At 40.6% G+C, this 15580-nt stretch overlaps 1 protein-coding gene across 1 annotated transcript; it reads right to left on the reverse strand.

Moving 5' to 3' along the window:
* Positions 1 to 133: 133 nt before the first annotated feature.
* Positions 134 to 10628, reverse strand: LOC139644237 (RING finger protein 145). Its single transcript, XM_071519659.1, has 11 exons — positions 10396 to 10628; positions 9884 to 10157; positions 9325 to 9433; positions 8696 to 8787; positions 7478 to 7719; positions 6718 to 6893; positions 5582 to 5722; positions 4625 to 4807; positions 4285 to 4432; positions 2978 to 3334; positions 134 to 1918 (listed from the first exon to the last, which is right to left on the reverse strand). Exons 2-11 carry the CDS (start codon positions 10050 to 10052, stop codon positions 731 to 733), a joined length of 2805 nt encoding a protein of 934 aa, XP_071375760.1. The 5' UTR covers positions 10053 to 10157; positions 10396 to 10628; the 3' UTR covers positions 134 to 730.
* Between the last annotated feature and the right edge of the window lie 4952 nt (positions 10629 to 15580).

Below are 15580 nucleotides of genomic sequence, written 5' to 3' on the forward strand. Positions count from 1 at the left end.
TTGGTTACAAGATTGCGTAAAAAAACATGCCGTGAAGACATGACAGGTTTTCAGTTATTTAGGCCTACGTTTATAAAGGCTAAAATAATAAAAGTAATGTTCTGGTTAGAATGCATAAATTAGACTCGCCATGTCAGCATATTATCCACAGTGTCATGATTTAATTCATAGTAGACTACTGTTAAAAAAACAAAAAAAAACAAAAAACTGAATTACTGAGAGACACAGGCAACACAGTACAAAACGCTAATTTATGAACAGACAATTGCTGATTTTTTTTTTCCATATTGCCCCACAAAAATGACATGGCATGGGAGCTGAGTTCTGCTTTACTATACATAGAAACAGTCAGGACAATGGAAATTAAAATAAATCATAAATCAAAGACCATTTCAGTTTCTCTAAGTAAACATGTTTACTTGTAACCTGCTATAATTTGGTAAATATTGAAGCATGATAACTGCTTTACATATATTTAATTTTTTAATTTTTTACAATATCTGTACAGTTGTACAATTCAGATATCATTTTCACCCAGTACATTTTTGTCTCTAAATTCAAATCCATACGCATTTATCCATCTATTTACTGAATAGAAGCACATTCATTTTACTGTCAGTTAAAGGATACAATTTTTCCCTATTGGTTCACGGAGAGAAGGCAAATGTGTTTCAGTCCACTTTTTGGAGAATCACCCCCTCACACCCTTCAAGGCACTGACGCAGGGCGGTCACTGTTTCTCTGTGCTTGTGCAAGAGAAGGTGGCATCTGTGGGCGGCGAGGGCGTCCGCGGGACAGATATGGCCTCTCCGAACCGGTCCAGGTCCAAGTCTGAATGTGTGCTGTGCCCTTGTCGATAGCGACTTCGAGGACTCCTTACACTGTCTAGTAGTTCTGTGTTTTCATTGCTTGGTTTGATAGACATTTGGCTAACGAGGCTCATACCAGATGAGAAAGCTTCTAGATGTTTGTCAGCATCATTTCCTTCTGGTGAATCAAGACTGTTCCATGATTTACGTGTCCCATCCCTGGCTGCTGTCTGACCAGCAGCATTTGATGCCCAATTCTTCATGATTTGGGTCTTTCGAGTTTCCTCAGGCAGTATTGCATCAGATCCATTTTCACACAACTCAGTCAAGTCATCTAATTCACTGCCATCGACAAAGTCCACTTTAGTTATCGCGCTGTCGCCGTTTTCCTCCTGGCTCTTCTCACGGTTACCATCGCTTTTTCGTCGTACTGTACGAGAGGAAGCTGCGATGCCTTCAAGTGCTGCGCGAAGTCCAGCTCCCTCAGAATCGGATCTGCTCTCCGCATCGTCCTCGTTCACAGCAGCAGGAGTCGAAGGCGGCAGCGATGCGTCCGGCGTTTTAAAACTCACCCCGGCGTGTCCAGACTGCGTCTCGCCGCTCTCCTCACCTGGGCTGTGCATGTTGTTAGGAAGAGTTTCACCCAGCGGTGACTGGGGACTAGAAATGCTCCCTGAAGAGCAGCTTGACACTGGGCTCACAAAGCCAACAAAGTCTCCACTGGAGCTGAAACGAAGGCCTTGGACAGCCTTCCTGCGAGCGTCGCCTGGCGAGTCGTCATCAGCTCCACCGCAGGCTCCGTCCCCAGAGCTCTCGGTCCTCTGCTGCCGCTCGGCGGGACTGGGAGTAACCGGATCGCTTGGGGCCTCCTGGGCAGCGTTGTTGCCGGCGGTCTGATCTCTCTCTCTCTCTTGTGCAGCCAGATCCGGCCCCGTGTCTCTCTGTGGCGGCGCGGCCTGAGCGTCGCCTGAACCCTGACTCGGACCCGGTGTTGTGGGTCGGACCGCCTGGTGGCACATGGGACAGGTCTCCTGTACGTACAGCCACTTGCGGAGGCAGTTACCGTGGAAGAAATGTCCGCAGTATGTGATCACAGCAGAGCTCATTTCCTGTGGAGAGAGAGAGAGATGTTTGACTCAAAAAAACAACATGAAACACTCAAATTTCTCATGTGAAGTGAACAGCAAGACTTGCACCTTGTCTACAACTGGTTACTGTTTATGTTATTAGTTGGGAAAACCAAATGGTTCAAAGTCAGAGAATTTTGACCTGCACACGGAGAGGCGGGGCTAAGCGGGTAAAAACAGGAAAAACATGCTTCTCATCCAAACCATGTTTCTTAGATCACTGGTGAAGCAAATCTAAACATCTTTTTTGTTTCTGTTAGCCTGTCACAATGTTAGCCATGTCAACTTTTACATAGGAAGTAAGTAAAGTTTTATTTATAAGGCACCTTTTAAAACGGGAGTTACAAAGTGCTTCACAGAGACAAAAAACAAAAACAAAAAAGCAGCAGCAAAAAATGAGACGTACATACAGAATAAAAACAAAACACAACAAACAACAGAGATGAACTGAGCAGCATACAGAATAAAACAAAACAACACACAACAAAGACAAAAGTGCAGTACATAGAGAATAAAACAAAACAAAAACAAAACAACAATAGTTGTCTATCTCTGCTGTCAAGACTGTAAAATAGACAGAATCAATAACTTTGTAATGCTAAGAAAATTAAAAAATAGGGATGGGACGATTATGGAAATTCAATATATCGCAATACAAAAATGTGACAATACGTATCTTGGGGCAGAAAAATGAATCGTGATATTAGCTCCATTTTATTCTGCTGTAGTAATCACAAATGAGACTCTTGACCATCACAGTTTCAGAAGCTCTCCATTGAAATTATATTATTGTCACTTTCTAATGGCATCTTTACATTGTTGTTTACATTCTAGTAAGCCAATGCCATCGCTAGAAAGATTTGTGTCTCAGAAATAAACATAATTCTGCACATAATTTTTATTTATTACATCGTATCACGGTTGTATCGAATCACGCACCCTATATCGCGTATGGAATCATATCTTGAGATAACTATATCGTCCCATCCCTAATAAAAAAAGGCTGTATATCTATTATGCTACGATGATAATGTGACTAACCTGGAAGCAGATGGAACAGACGTCGTTGTGTTGCTGCAGTTGCTGCGCCGTGGCTCTGGGGAGGGAGTTGATCTTCTTGGCCGCCTCCTGTCTGAGCAGGAAGCTCCTCCAGCCGGACTGCGCTCTGAGCCAAACGTTGAAGTAGGAGTGGATGATGATGACGGAGGCGCCCATCCAGCTCCACTCCCCAAACAGAGACTCCCAGGTGCCGTACGCCACCACACAGAGCGCCACCACGAACTCCAGCACCCGGCTGACGGCGTTCACCCAGTAGATCACCTCGTCCAGGCTGTCGATCGGGTCGCTGCGGAACAGCTCCACCATGAAGAGGGAGTAGATCAGCATAGTGCCTGTAACCTGCAACAAACAGGACACACGTCTTAACTCATTAGAATATTACAAATATTCAACAACACAGAGGGAATCCTGTGACTCAGCAACTTTAAAGGATACAGCTGGTGTTTTTAAATACATTTCTTATCGTCAACAAATCCTATGAAAATAACAAAATCAACAGTGTGTTTGCTCTACTCCCGTTACTTTCCAACTTCCCACGTACCCTTTTTAGCCTTCAACCTGGAAGTCATTGGCTCCAATTGTAAGCTAAAATCCTTTAAATACAGCTCACAAACACATAGTTTCAATTTAAAAAATCGCTAACTGTTACCACGAAAAGTCAGGCTGTTGTAGTTATTACCAAATCAAATTCAACTGGGAACAAATTCTCCACTACACCGGGGACTATTTTCGGTGCTACGGAACTACTTTCCTGAGATCGCAAACATGTTTACGGTCGGCTTATTAAGTTGTTTGAGGAAAAAGTCGGCTGGCCTGGTGCATCACGATAATGAAATATGCTGCCAGAGCAGCAGCATGGCTCTGTGATGGGTTTTTCATAGTTTTTTTAATACAATGGAGTTCTATGGCTGCTGGGACATGGCTGCATTAGGTATCGGCTACATGGACGAGACTTGGTAGCAAAACAAATTCATTGCTGATTTTGTTATTTTCATAGGATTTGTTGACGGGAAGAAATGCATTAAAAAACACCAGCCATATCCTATAATGGGAACATTCTTCTAAACAAAGTAAAAATGGTTTGTTTTACTTTAAGGTACACTTTACCGTGACTGTATATATTTTAGCTGTAGGTGTCACCAGTGGGAATTGAACCCCTAACCCTGGTAGCATCAGTGTAATGCTCTATCCATTGAGCTACACAGGTCCACATGTAAAGCAGTGTAGAGGCAATACTGCAACTAGTAAGCCAGCTCACTTTCCTTAGCCATATACAGTAACTCCCCCACCTGAAGAGAAGTGAGCATGCAGCTGGACACCAGTATAAGGAGCCAGAAGTCCATGTGGAAGAACTGGGAGATTTTATAAGCCATAAATCCTGGGAACACCAGCAAGAGCAGACACATACTGAGGCCGCGGAAGTGTTTCCATAGACTCCTAGAAGCACAAAACAAATGCCATACAAGCATACAAGATGAGAACAACGCAAAATTATGAGAAGCCTTTCCAAAACTTGTTCAGTTTTGCACATGCCACTTTATTTCTGATGTAGAATCAAATGTAAACGTTGCACTGAGACATCTCGGTTTGAGAAGTTTCGAGTTGGAAATTAACTCTTCATGCCGTTACCTGTTGCGGGACGCACCCAGGGCTAGAATGACCGGGTCCGTTATTTCGATCATAGACTGCAAAGTGGAAGTCACCACGATGAAGAGGATGATGCTGAGGAGGAAGGTGCGCTGAAGTGCTTGCATATCCAGTAGACCCGTCTGAAGTGCAAGCAAGAGCAAAGTGACACCCTCAGTCACACCTCTGAAGGCGGAGAATGATGAGAATAAGAATACAGAGAATATAGAGCAGAAGAAAACACATACGTACAACAAAAGACCCTCTCTGGACAGCATTAGGATTACCAGGGGAGGTCAGTAATTCGATTTTTGCTCATGCACATCGGTAATTTTAATCAGTCATCCCAATGGTGAAATAATTTTACACATAACGCCACCCACAAAACATCATAACTCTCTTCAACTGTCTCCATATCCCTTGTAACGCCAGATGCAGCAGCTCCTGCATTCTTTTCCACCATTCTCTCTATTTTTCTAGGCAGCAAACTGTGCTTACATGCACCATCTCTTCCTCTTATTGCTTATTTTTGATTGTATTTGCGCGCTTATATTCCATTTGTCTTGTCTCACTTTTGCTGCTCAATAAAGTTTAATCCAATCTAACCTTAAGAGGGTTATTGCTCCACCCTGCCGCTGGATTTTACGGCCCTGAAACACCAGATGTCGATCCGGACGGGATTAAAACGTCAGAGTTAACTCAAAATACAGTAGGTAATTTCAGATGGTATTTTTTAGCAGGATAGCTAGAGAAAATCTTTGTTCTGGAGGGGATAAAATTCCTGTGGTCCTAAGGGAAAAAAACCTCCCCGGGTAATATAATGCCATCCAGAGAGGGCTAAAGAAACACATAAATAGCAAACAAAGATTTGTCTGACATAACATGATAATAAACGTAACATTTTGTGACGTGACGGTAGAAAAATGAGGACAGTTTGGCTGCGGTGGCGGACTCTCTCACCTGTGCATGACGTTCTCATTCTGAACAGCCGCGTAGCCTCCCAGGTAGAACTTGCATAGGTTGAGCAGTCCGAGAGCCAGGTAGGACACCACAAACGTCAGTCCCAGGAGGGAGTAGGGCGTGGCACAACATTCAGAGACACTGCAGAGGGAAGTTAAGTAAGTGAAGCATGGAAAAACAACCCAGTACAACATTTAGAATTTCAGGTAGAGCTGAACAATTAATCGAAAGAAATTTGAAATCGCAATATCAACTTCTGCAATTTCCAAATCGTGGAGGCTGCAATTAATTGCTTAAGAGAGAGTTGTGTCCAAAATGGATTTTCTGAACAAGGTGTTTTAGTGCTCCAGGTAATCTTTGGTCCATGAATCAAGTGCAATATTGGTGAAAACCTTTCATCATACTCAAACTCAGTAAATCCTGCACACTGATATTTTTAGTTTAGCTTTTTTTTTTTAACAAAATCAATTTCCTTTAAACAATTTTAAAGTTCTACAAAATGTATGACAAGAAAAACTTCTGTCAAATAATTACAATTAGATTTTTTCAATATCGTTCAGCCCTAATTTCAGGTACACACACATACACAGGAATATGCCCACATAAAAACAGCAATAAACACAGGGGCACAAACAATACAGATGTGACCGGAAAATATCCAAGGCCTGCTTGATAACCTTGTGATCATAGTGCTCACACACTTTCACACAGGGCTGGGCGATAATTCAATATTATCATTTATCGTCTTTCAGTGGAATCGTATTGTGACGATATGGTGATTTTGGTCAATTCTGCTGTCTAAATTGACGATAACAAGCTAATTTTATTTAAAAAACGCTTGACAAAATGATGTGTGGTAGGAATATGATTCGAAAATTTCAGTTTTGTTTGACATCACATCTAACATTACTTTTCAGTTCAATGGGATGAACATTTAATTATAATTTAATTATTTAACGTGATTTTGCATATGCGAGCCATATCGTGATATATATCGATATAGAAAAAAACATGTGATATTGATTTCAACTATATCGCCCAACCCTACTTTCACTTTCTCTCTCTCTCTTCACTCTCTCTTCCTCTCTCTCTCTCTCTCTTCACTCTCTCTTCCCCTCTCTCTCTCTCTCACACACCTTGTGAGCAGAAAGAACAGGATTCCCTGATGGCCCGCTGAGGCGCTGACGGTCATGGTGTCTGAGCACAGCTGGACGACGAACAGAACAAACCAGAAGACAGTGAAGAGCACCGGGACGGCAAACTGGTTCCACAGAGAGATGCCCACAGCCAGGAGTCTGTACAGCTCAATCACCTGAGGGAGGAAATCACTGATGTAGTGAGGAACGTAAACAAGGCAGGAAAACAGCAATCTACATTTACATTTTCGCCATTTTACTGATGCTCTTATCCAAGTTGAGTGCATTTTATGTACTTGCCAGACATTTGAAAAGCCCTTTGTACACTCCGCCCGTCGCTAATACCTGTATCTATATGTGTGTATGTTTATATGTATGATTACATGTACATTTGTTTCTTTTTCTTTTATGTTATTATATATGTATTGCATTTTTTTTTTACTTTGGCTCTGTGAAGCATACCGTGTTGCTTTTTGTATGAAATGTGCTACACAAATAGTTTGACTTGACTTTGCAAAATGAACGATACTTGCACTTAAATGAAGTACTGATATTTTTTAATATTTGACAGATATTCAACTATTATGCCTATGGAGAAAAAACAATCACACAAGCAAGGAATTAAGAGGTAAGAGGAAGATTTCTAATAAGTGAATGGATGGATGGATGAAGTATGACAGCACAGTCCTGAGCAAAACGAAACTTTAACAGTTGGAAATTTTACATAACTTTGTTTAAAAGGATTTCACAATAAGAGTACCTCCAACTGAAGCAGCTCTGAATAGGCAGCCCTTGCAAGGCGATATGGCACAAAGAGATTCGAGAGGAGGAACATGGCTATCCCCGCTCCAGTCAGACCCAAGGAGAAGGTGTTGACGGTCAGCAGCGTGGCGTGGGGCGCAGCGCAGAGGCGGGCCAGCAGCGGCAGCATGTGAGCAGAAAACAGCCACACCTTCCTGGTCTTCATGAGAAAGGCACACAGCGTGCTGAGAATAATCTGACCTGTGCAAAAAAAACAAAAAAACAACACAAACACACATCAGATTAACACAGCTGTTGCGATATATTATCATCATTAATAACAATTATTAGTCTTGATCAGTGATTCTCAACCTCTTTCATATCATGGACCCCTAATTTAGTCCACATTAGGGCCATGGACCCCCCATTTGATGAGATTTTGTCTCTCGGACCCAAATCTGAGAATATTTTTTATTATTAGATATGATTTTGTCCTATTTTTTACTGTATCTGTATTATAGGTAGAGAGATAACAGTGAAACTATGATCAAAATAGTCATTCTTCTACATTCTCTAATTGTGTTAACTTCTTATAAATTAAATAATGGAGAAGTCTAATGGTAAATTCATCAATTTGCTGGGGGCCCTCTGAAACCCCCTCAAGGACCCCGGGTGGTCCTCGGACCCCATGTTGAGAACCACTGGTCTTGATGACAAATGACCAAATTATGTTACCGAATTTTTTGCAACTAATATCAACACATTGACTGTTACAGATACAGTGGGCATGCTAAGTGAAATGAAATATTTCAGTATTGCCAAAGTGCCAATATTTTACACCCTATTCTAGAAGCTAAAATTTCAGTATATGATTAATTGTGAAGCCCTGTGTAAAGCACATTGTAGCTCTTTAGAAAAGTGCTGCACAAATTGAGAGTTTATTATTGTTATTATTAATGAATAGACTCAGTGGCGGTTCTGGCCCTTCTGGCGCCCTATAGGAGAGATGATTTCCTTAAGTTTCAGATTTTGAATACTGGCTGAAATTTCTTGACATATATACATAATTCAAACCTGAGGTGCTATTTTGCTTATGTGTGCCATTACACATCAGTCTGGTTCGGAGGCTGTTAACATACAACGTAACGTTACCTATATAGCGTGCATGACCTAATGACTGCCGGCTGACTTAACAGAGCCTAAATGCTATGTATCTGAGTTAAGTACTGGGACCTACTAGTTAGTGCAGAGACGAATCGGTTGAAGGCCAGAGAATCAAGATACACTGCTCCTTCATAACCAAACTGCACCTCCTCGCGCACATAATCCCTGTAAAACAAATAGAAAAGAAAAACACACTGGTTATATAAATGTATGTATATGTGTGGTACAAGACAGATACCATCAAAAGGACACACTGCAAGCAACTGACCGCTGTGTTGTATTACACTGCATTTAGCTAATGTTAGCTTGTTTGCAATACTAGCCCTTGGAGCTGGCTGGCATACATATACATGAGGGTTACTTGCACTTGTTCAGGGGCACTTTAACTGTATTATGTACCGTCAGTACTGGGAATTAAGCCAGCAGGCATTTAACTACTAAGCAGGCTCTCAACCAAATTGCCATCCCTGGTTGTTATCTGGTTGCAAAACAAAATCTGCAAGCAAGAGAGCAGTAAACAACAATAGCCTCAACACAAGACACTCTATCCCTAAAATCAAGGTTCAGCATCTTGGCAGGCTACAGGATACTGGATACACAGCAGGACAGATACTGTGAACGTAGCCAAGCGTTGTCAACACAGACAACTGATCCGGGTATGGTATATCTAGGAAGTGTAGTGGTAGTAGTAGGGCATCTCACTTGGAAATCTGATGCCCCACGTATAGGAGAAGGGCTGCGAGGATATGGAGGTAGAGCGTCACAATGTGTCTCAGTGGCAGAACCAACACCACCACATTAATCAGATGACCTGGAAGGCAAATGGGAGCGTTCATTATGTCGCTTGTGTTTGTTGTTAGTTTCAAAAGGTAGCCTAGATCATGGACACAGATGGGAAAGTAGGAAAAAAATACACTAGAGGTGCACACAAGGAAGAATCCCATTCAAACTGTGTACAATTTGATCACTGGTAAACCAAATCAAATCGATTTTGGATTTTTGTTAGTCTGTCATGATTTTAACCATGTTTATTGGACTTTCTAAGCTGCCAAAAGACTATAAAATTATACAACCTAATGACAATAACACTAATAATACAGTACCCATACATAAACACATATAAAACTAACACAGTACCCATACACAGTACCATACACAGTGACTTGTGCATATCTGTACTTAAGGGTAAGATCTTCAGTAAAATGGGGAACATGGTAAACTGGTAAATGCATTCTGGTTATTTAATCACATGCATACTTACCAAGGTAGTACATGTTCCAGATGACATACTTGTATTTGAAGAGCATGTCTTCATTTTTGGCCTTGAGGTGCTCTGTCAAGCCATCAATGTCACATTTATACAGCAGGTCCAGCACCAATATGCTTGGCACCCTAAGGGCAACATTGGCAAACTCTTCTAAACGAGGCATCCTGAAACCAGTTATTTTGGTGAGCGGGGAGCTTGTGTCACATGCTGTTACCACAGGAACAGTTTATAACCAGCTTGACTACTGTTTCGATCGTCCTCTTGTCATCTGTAAAAACACAGAAATCCCCATCAGTCAGTCATTAACAGGCGCCCAAAAACTGGAATCGGATCGGAAACCAACATCAGCTTCGTCCTTGGCTATGTGTTGCTGCTTAGCTCACAAGTTTTAGCCGTTCATATTCGTTGGAGAAGTGCAAGCTTTAGATAGCGAATTTATCACCATTGTAAAGCGTTGCATTAGCATGTATAGAGGCAAGGTATTGAGGAAATACTGGTGTACTTACTTTGCACAGTATCTCGCATCACTGTCGAACAGCCATTTGCTAGCTAGGTGCTGCTGGTTAGCTCGCACAGTGGCCAGCAACATGTTTTCATAATACTACACGCAAATATGCTGGGATTTTCCGTAAGTTCCGCTTGTCCGAGATAGGAAGAAATAGTCGTGGAAGAAAAAATTCAACCAATCAGCACGATATTCAACGATATAAGGGTGTGTAAAGAGACTTCAAATGCAATGTTATGATTCCAGTCGCTTGCGTGGCCATTTCCCGTGTACACGTCACATCCCAAATGCACCAATCAGATTCAGGAAAATGTCTCGATTTCAAAATAAAAGTCACGTAATTCACACGTCAAAAGATTATTGAAGCACATGCTCAAACTTGAATTTGAGGACTTAATTAGGCTACTACTACTACTACTACTACTTCTACTGCTAATACTACTACTACTACTACCAATACTACTACTACTACTAGGCTACTACTACTACTGCTGTTGCTACTACTGCTACTATTACTACTACTACTGCTGCTACTACTATTGCTATCACTGCTTCTACTACCACTACTACTACTATTACTACTGCTAACAATAATAGACTTAATTTGTACAGTACGTTTTTAACCTACATTAAACCTACACTACAGTTGCCATTTCTTTATCCTGCACACAAGGGAAAAAAAAAAAAAAAAAAAAGCAGAAATTAAATATTATAAAAGGACATACTGTATCTATGTTTTCCCAATGTGGGAATAATACCTTGTTATTCTCACATTCTGTATAGTAGTGGTAGAGGACATAGTAATAACTGATGTGTCATTTATTTTGTAGCATTGATGGATCCTTACTGTTGATTAATGGAATCCCAGCAGGATGTTCTGTTCTTATATTTCAATATTTCACAAACTAAGAGGCACACAAAATGAACACTCTCTACTACACCAGTTCATTTCTACTTTTTCTGCAGGAATTATTTATGCAAGTGTTTGATTAGACCTTGGATAAAGAAATCACCACAGCAAAGGGTAGGCTAGGTGTTGTACTCTCAAAAACGGCAGAGATGGCTGATATACTTGAACCTTCTGAATAAAATACTCCACAAATACACAATACATACCTGTCACAGCAAAACGAAGAAATCACAAATCCCTTTCCTAGAACAACCAGGAGAAGCCGCAGATCCTCTCATAGTAGATTGAGTCTTCAGGATCGGCTCGTGCTGCTACAGGCCGCGCTGAAAAGTCAGATGTCTGATGCACTGCCATCGATTCTAAGAAAAAGATGACTGATATGAAGAAAGTGCGTTTCCTGGGTATGTGGGTGGAAAAGGTTTTCTTCCTCCCTGCACATCTCTCTGTGCATATGAAGGAATCTGATAGAAACAGTTAACTAATCATAAATAGTTTCCATCCCATTCCACCAAGGACAGCACCATGCAAAAGTCACGTTTTTAGACTTTGGTGCATTTGCCATAGAACAGATATTGAAAAAGCTTCAGATAAGAAAAATAGATTCTTAACACAGCTTACCCCCTTCAGTGGATAGAGGAGGCCTTTACCATAGCCTTAGCAAATCCAGGGTTGAGCTTTTTAAAAATATGACTCCGATATTGGTTATGCTTTCAACTGCATATACTCGTAATTCTTCCCCCCCCCCCCCAAAAAAAACACTGGCACATATTGGCTTCAGATCCTCCACTAAACATCCTCCACTTATAGTTTATAGAAGTGGTTCCAACCTAAAGGATAGACCACTGAGCCACCAGGATCATTCCTATCACTTAAATTTTAAATTAAATTGATTTCTTGAGCCTGCAAGCATGCCCTTATTTGAAAATCAAGGGTCTATCTCCTTTAGTCTCATAGTTATGGCTATAAAAAAACAAAACAATCATCATCTAATGACGGAAATACCAGATCCAGTTTGCTACTAAAATCTAAATAAATGTAGTTTAGTTAGAGGTTGAATTGAGTTAGTTTAACTGAAGACTACGTTCTCACAATACTGGACCCTGATTGGCCAACAACAGCAGCTCCTCTATTTCAAATGAGGTAAACCTGCTGAGTGGAGACTTTCCAGTTCAGATGCTGCAAACTGGCCTGATTGGAAGTTAAAAAAGGATTTCAGTAATTCTTTAGTAAGGCTGAAATGTGCACGAGGATAGGAGAGCAAGATATCTCAAAAACTTCTGAACAGATTTCTATAAGATTTGGCAAACAGATTGGCCCTGGACCAAGGAACAACTGATTAGACAAGAAGAACGTTATTCTCATCCTGAGTCATAGTAGATTTGAAAACAAAATCATGGAAACTGAATAATATGGAACCTTTAAAGCTGAACCAAACCTGGACACATAAACAAAGGTTGTCTCACTATTTACAGTGTTGGGCACATGTCAGGCACAACTGGCATCAGTCTCTCTTAATGTCTGCTTCCATTAAAACATTATTAATTTCACAGTATGTTGACAGCTAAGAGAGCAACACAAGTGTGTAAAAGTTGACATGGCTTCAGGTTCATGACAGGACAAATAAAATACAACGCAGCTGTTACGGTTTCCTCTGAAAACACGTGGTTTGGATGGGAATCGACATGGGGAGGATGACTGTGTATCCAGCAAGTGTGTTTTTCAGACTTAATGTACCGTTGCTTTTGTTCTTGTGAATTTTTGTCTTCCAAACACGTCATCTATTTCAACATCACAATTCGGACTTTTCTTGGTTCTAAAACAGCCAGAAATCTCATCAACAACCCTATCAGCCCCCAGCAGCAGGTAGATTCTGGCCATTTGGTGCTATGGTGCAGTAAAGATCTGACTTATTGCATCTTTAATAAGCCACTGCTGATGCACGACTCATTCCTGTCACTTTCAGGATTTCAACCTGCACTTTGACCCGACCTGAAAACAACAGGAGAAGAAGAAGCTAGAGTCTGTTAGGCTACAGGCAGCACTGATGAAAATAAATCCCACTACTATAATTGGAGAGCGGTTTGTGTGTTTGTGTGTCCCACCATGGAGGAGAGGAGAGGAGAGGAGAGGAGGAGACAAGGACAGGAGAGGAGAGGAGACATCTATCTAGGTATCTAGGATTGTTCAATTTATTATTTTCAATTTATTTTATACTTGTACTTGTTTTATGCTTTTTGATTGTTCTTTATTATTTTTTAATTTATTTTATACCTGTTTTATATTTCTTATACTTATGCTTTTTATATCTTAGGATTGTTTTTATCTTTATATATTGATTTTTATTGTTTCTCTTGTAAAGCACTTTGAGCTGCATTTTATGATATGAAAGGTGCTATATAAATAAAGTTTATTATTATTATTATATTATTACAAGGAGAGGAGACAAGGAGAGGGGAGGAGAGGAGAGGGGAGAGGAGAGGAGGAGAGGAGAGAGCAGGGGAGAGGAGACAAGGAGAGGAGAGGAGAGGAGGAGAGGAGACAAGGAGAGGAGAGGAGAGAGGAGAGGAGAGGTGAGGAGGAGAGGAGAGGAGAGGAGAGGAGAGGAGAGGAGAGGAGGAGGTTATAAATTCTAGTCATATGAACACACCAACGCGTCATAGACAATGTTGTGAGCTCCCAGTCACTGAAACAGGGTTCTTCTGGGGAAAATCTATATACTAGAGACAAAAAACCCACCAACATCCCAATTGAGCTGCTATCAGATGTAACTGTCATTACAGCAGATACGGCAGAGCTTCTGCCATTCAACAGGATGCACCTGCAGGAGTCTTTGTCTTTTTGTGTTCGAACAAATTTGAACTGTGATCTCCCAGATAGGGTACCAAGCAGCTACCAGTTAGTCTAAGGAGAACCCTCTGTACCAATGAGAGATATTTAGGCTTATGTGGTTTCAGAAAGAGCTACTGTAGCAAACACAAGGATACATTATTGTCCTTTCACATTATTTGTTTTCACTTTATTCATCAAATACAGTAAATGTACAGGAATTTGTGTTAGTGCTTGTGGTACAGAGACATTACTGCGTATATAATGACTCCATACATACGAACATGCATGTTACAGGGACAATAGGACTTTATATATTTATTATATATATATATATATTATATATATATTCAGTGCAAAAGGCTTTGTAGTCCCTGCACCTTGTACTGTCATGTATTCTGTACTGTGTTACTATGTAAATTTTCTGAGATGTCTCTGTACCTATGCTTCCATTGGTTTCATGGTGAAACAATTCCTCTGAGTCTTTATAAGGTGAGTTTGTCCTAACGTCTGCTGTTTTGATCTCGATTCAGATTCAGAGGAGTTCTTCCTAACGATGAAATCACACATTAGCAGCCTGAAAAAGAGACCGAGCAGAGCAGGAGATTGGTTGAAAGTGTCAAAGGAAACCTTCTCTCCGCCAACTGAGGACATAAAATGAATAATTTATCTATCCATCAAGGCTCGGTTCAATTCACGTTCAATTCAATAAGTTCAGGAAGTGGATCTTCTTCAAAACTGAAATATTGAAAACCTTTTGGAACAATGTTGTCAATACCTGACCTATTAAGAAATACTGCAGTTGAGAATTTCCACTTTGAATTGATTGAATTGAGAGTGAATGGACCAGTGCCATGCTATTAATGACAATATAATGTTAAGCAATTTTGCTGTCACTGCCTTCACGAATGTGTTAGTATGCCTTATATAATTATCTGTCATGTATTATTACAAACTGATAAAATTAACAGTATTGTATAATAGATAATATGGTTTTACCTCCATTGTATTGTTACAGTCCACAAAAGAAACACCACAAAGCTAAAGAGAGGAGGAAGCAATGAAGGAGGCAGCTGAGCTAAATGTGATAAATACTCTCACTAATTTTGCAAATATGAAAACATTTTTCATTTGATGTAAATCTCTATTGTTTCTGATGCTTGTTTCTCTCATTCCCTGTATAGGACAGCTGTAGAGGGTCTCGTTTTGGGGGTTTTGATGCAGAGAGACTGAGATCCTACAGAGACCAACACCTGGCATCAGTCCATCATCTTCAGCGACTTCAGTGAATCACATTTGTTCTGCCATCCTGGGCTAAATAAAGATAAATGTCAATGCAAAAGCATGAAAACGGTCTACCAGCTGGAAAATAAGCAGTCTAGTAATGCAGCATTGAATCCAGCTGTGGTCAAGTCTTTTTGTGTCAGATTCATGGTTTGAAATGAGCTGA

Source organism: Centroberyx affinis, unplaced genomic scaffold (genome assembly GCF_046629955.1).
Source record: "Centroberyx affinis isolate AG114_WGS23_722 - 3 ecotype Tasmania unplaced genomic scaffold, CSIRO-AGI_Caff_v1 ptg000058l_1, whole genome shotgun sequence".
Taxonomy (NCBI): domain Eukaryota; kingdom Metazoa; phylum Chordata; class Actinopteri; order Beryciformes; family Berycidae; genus Centroberyx; species Centroberyx affinis.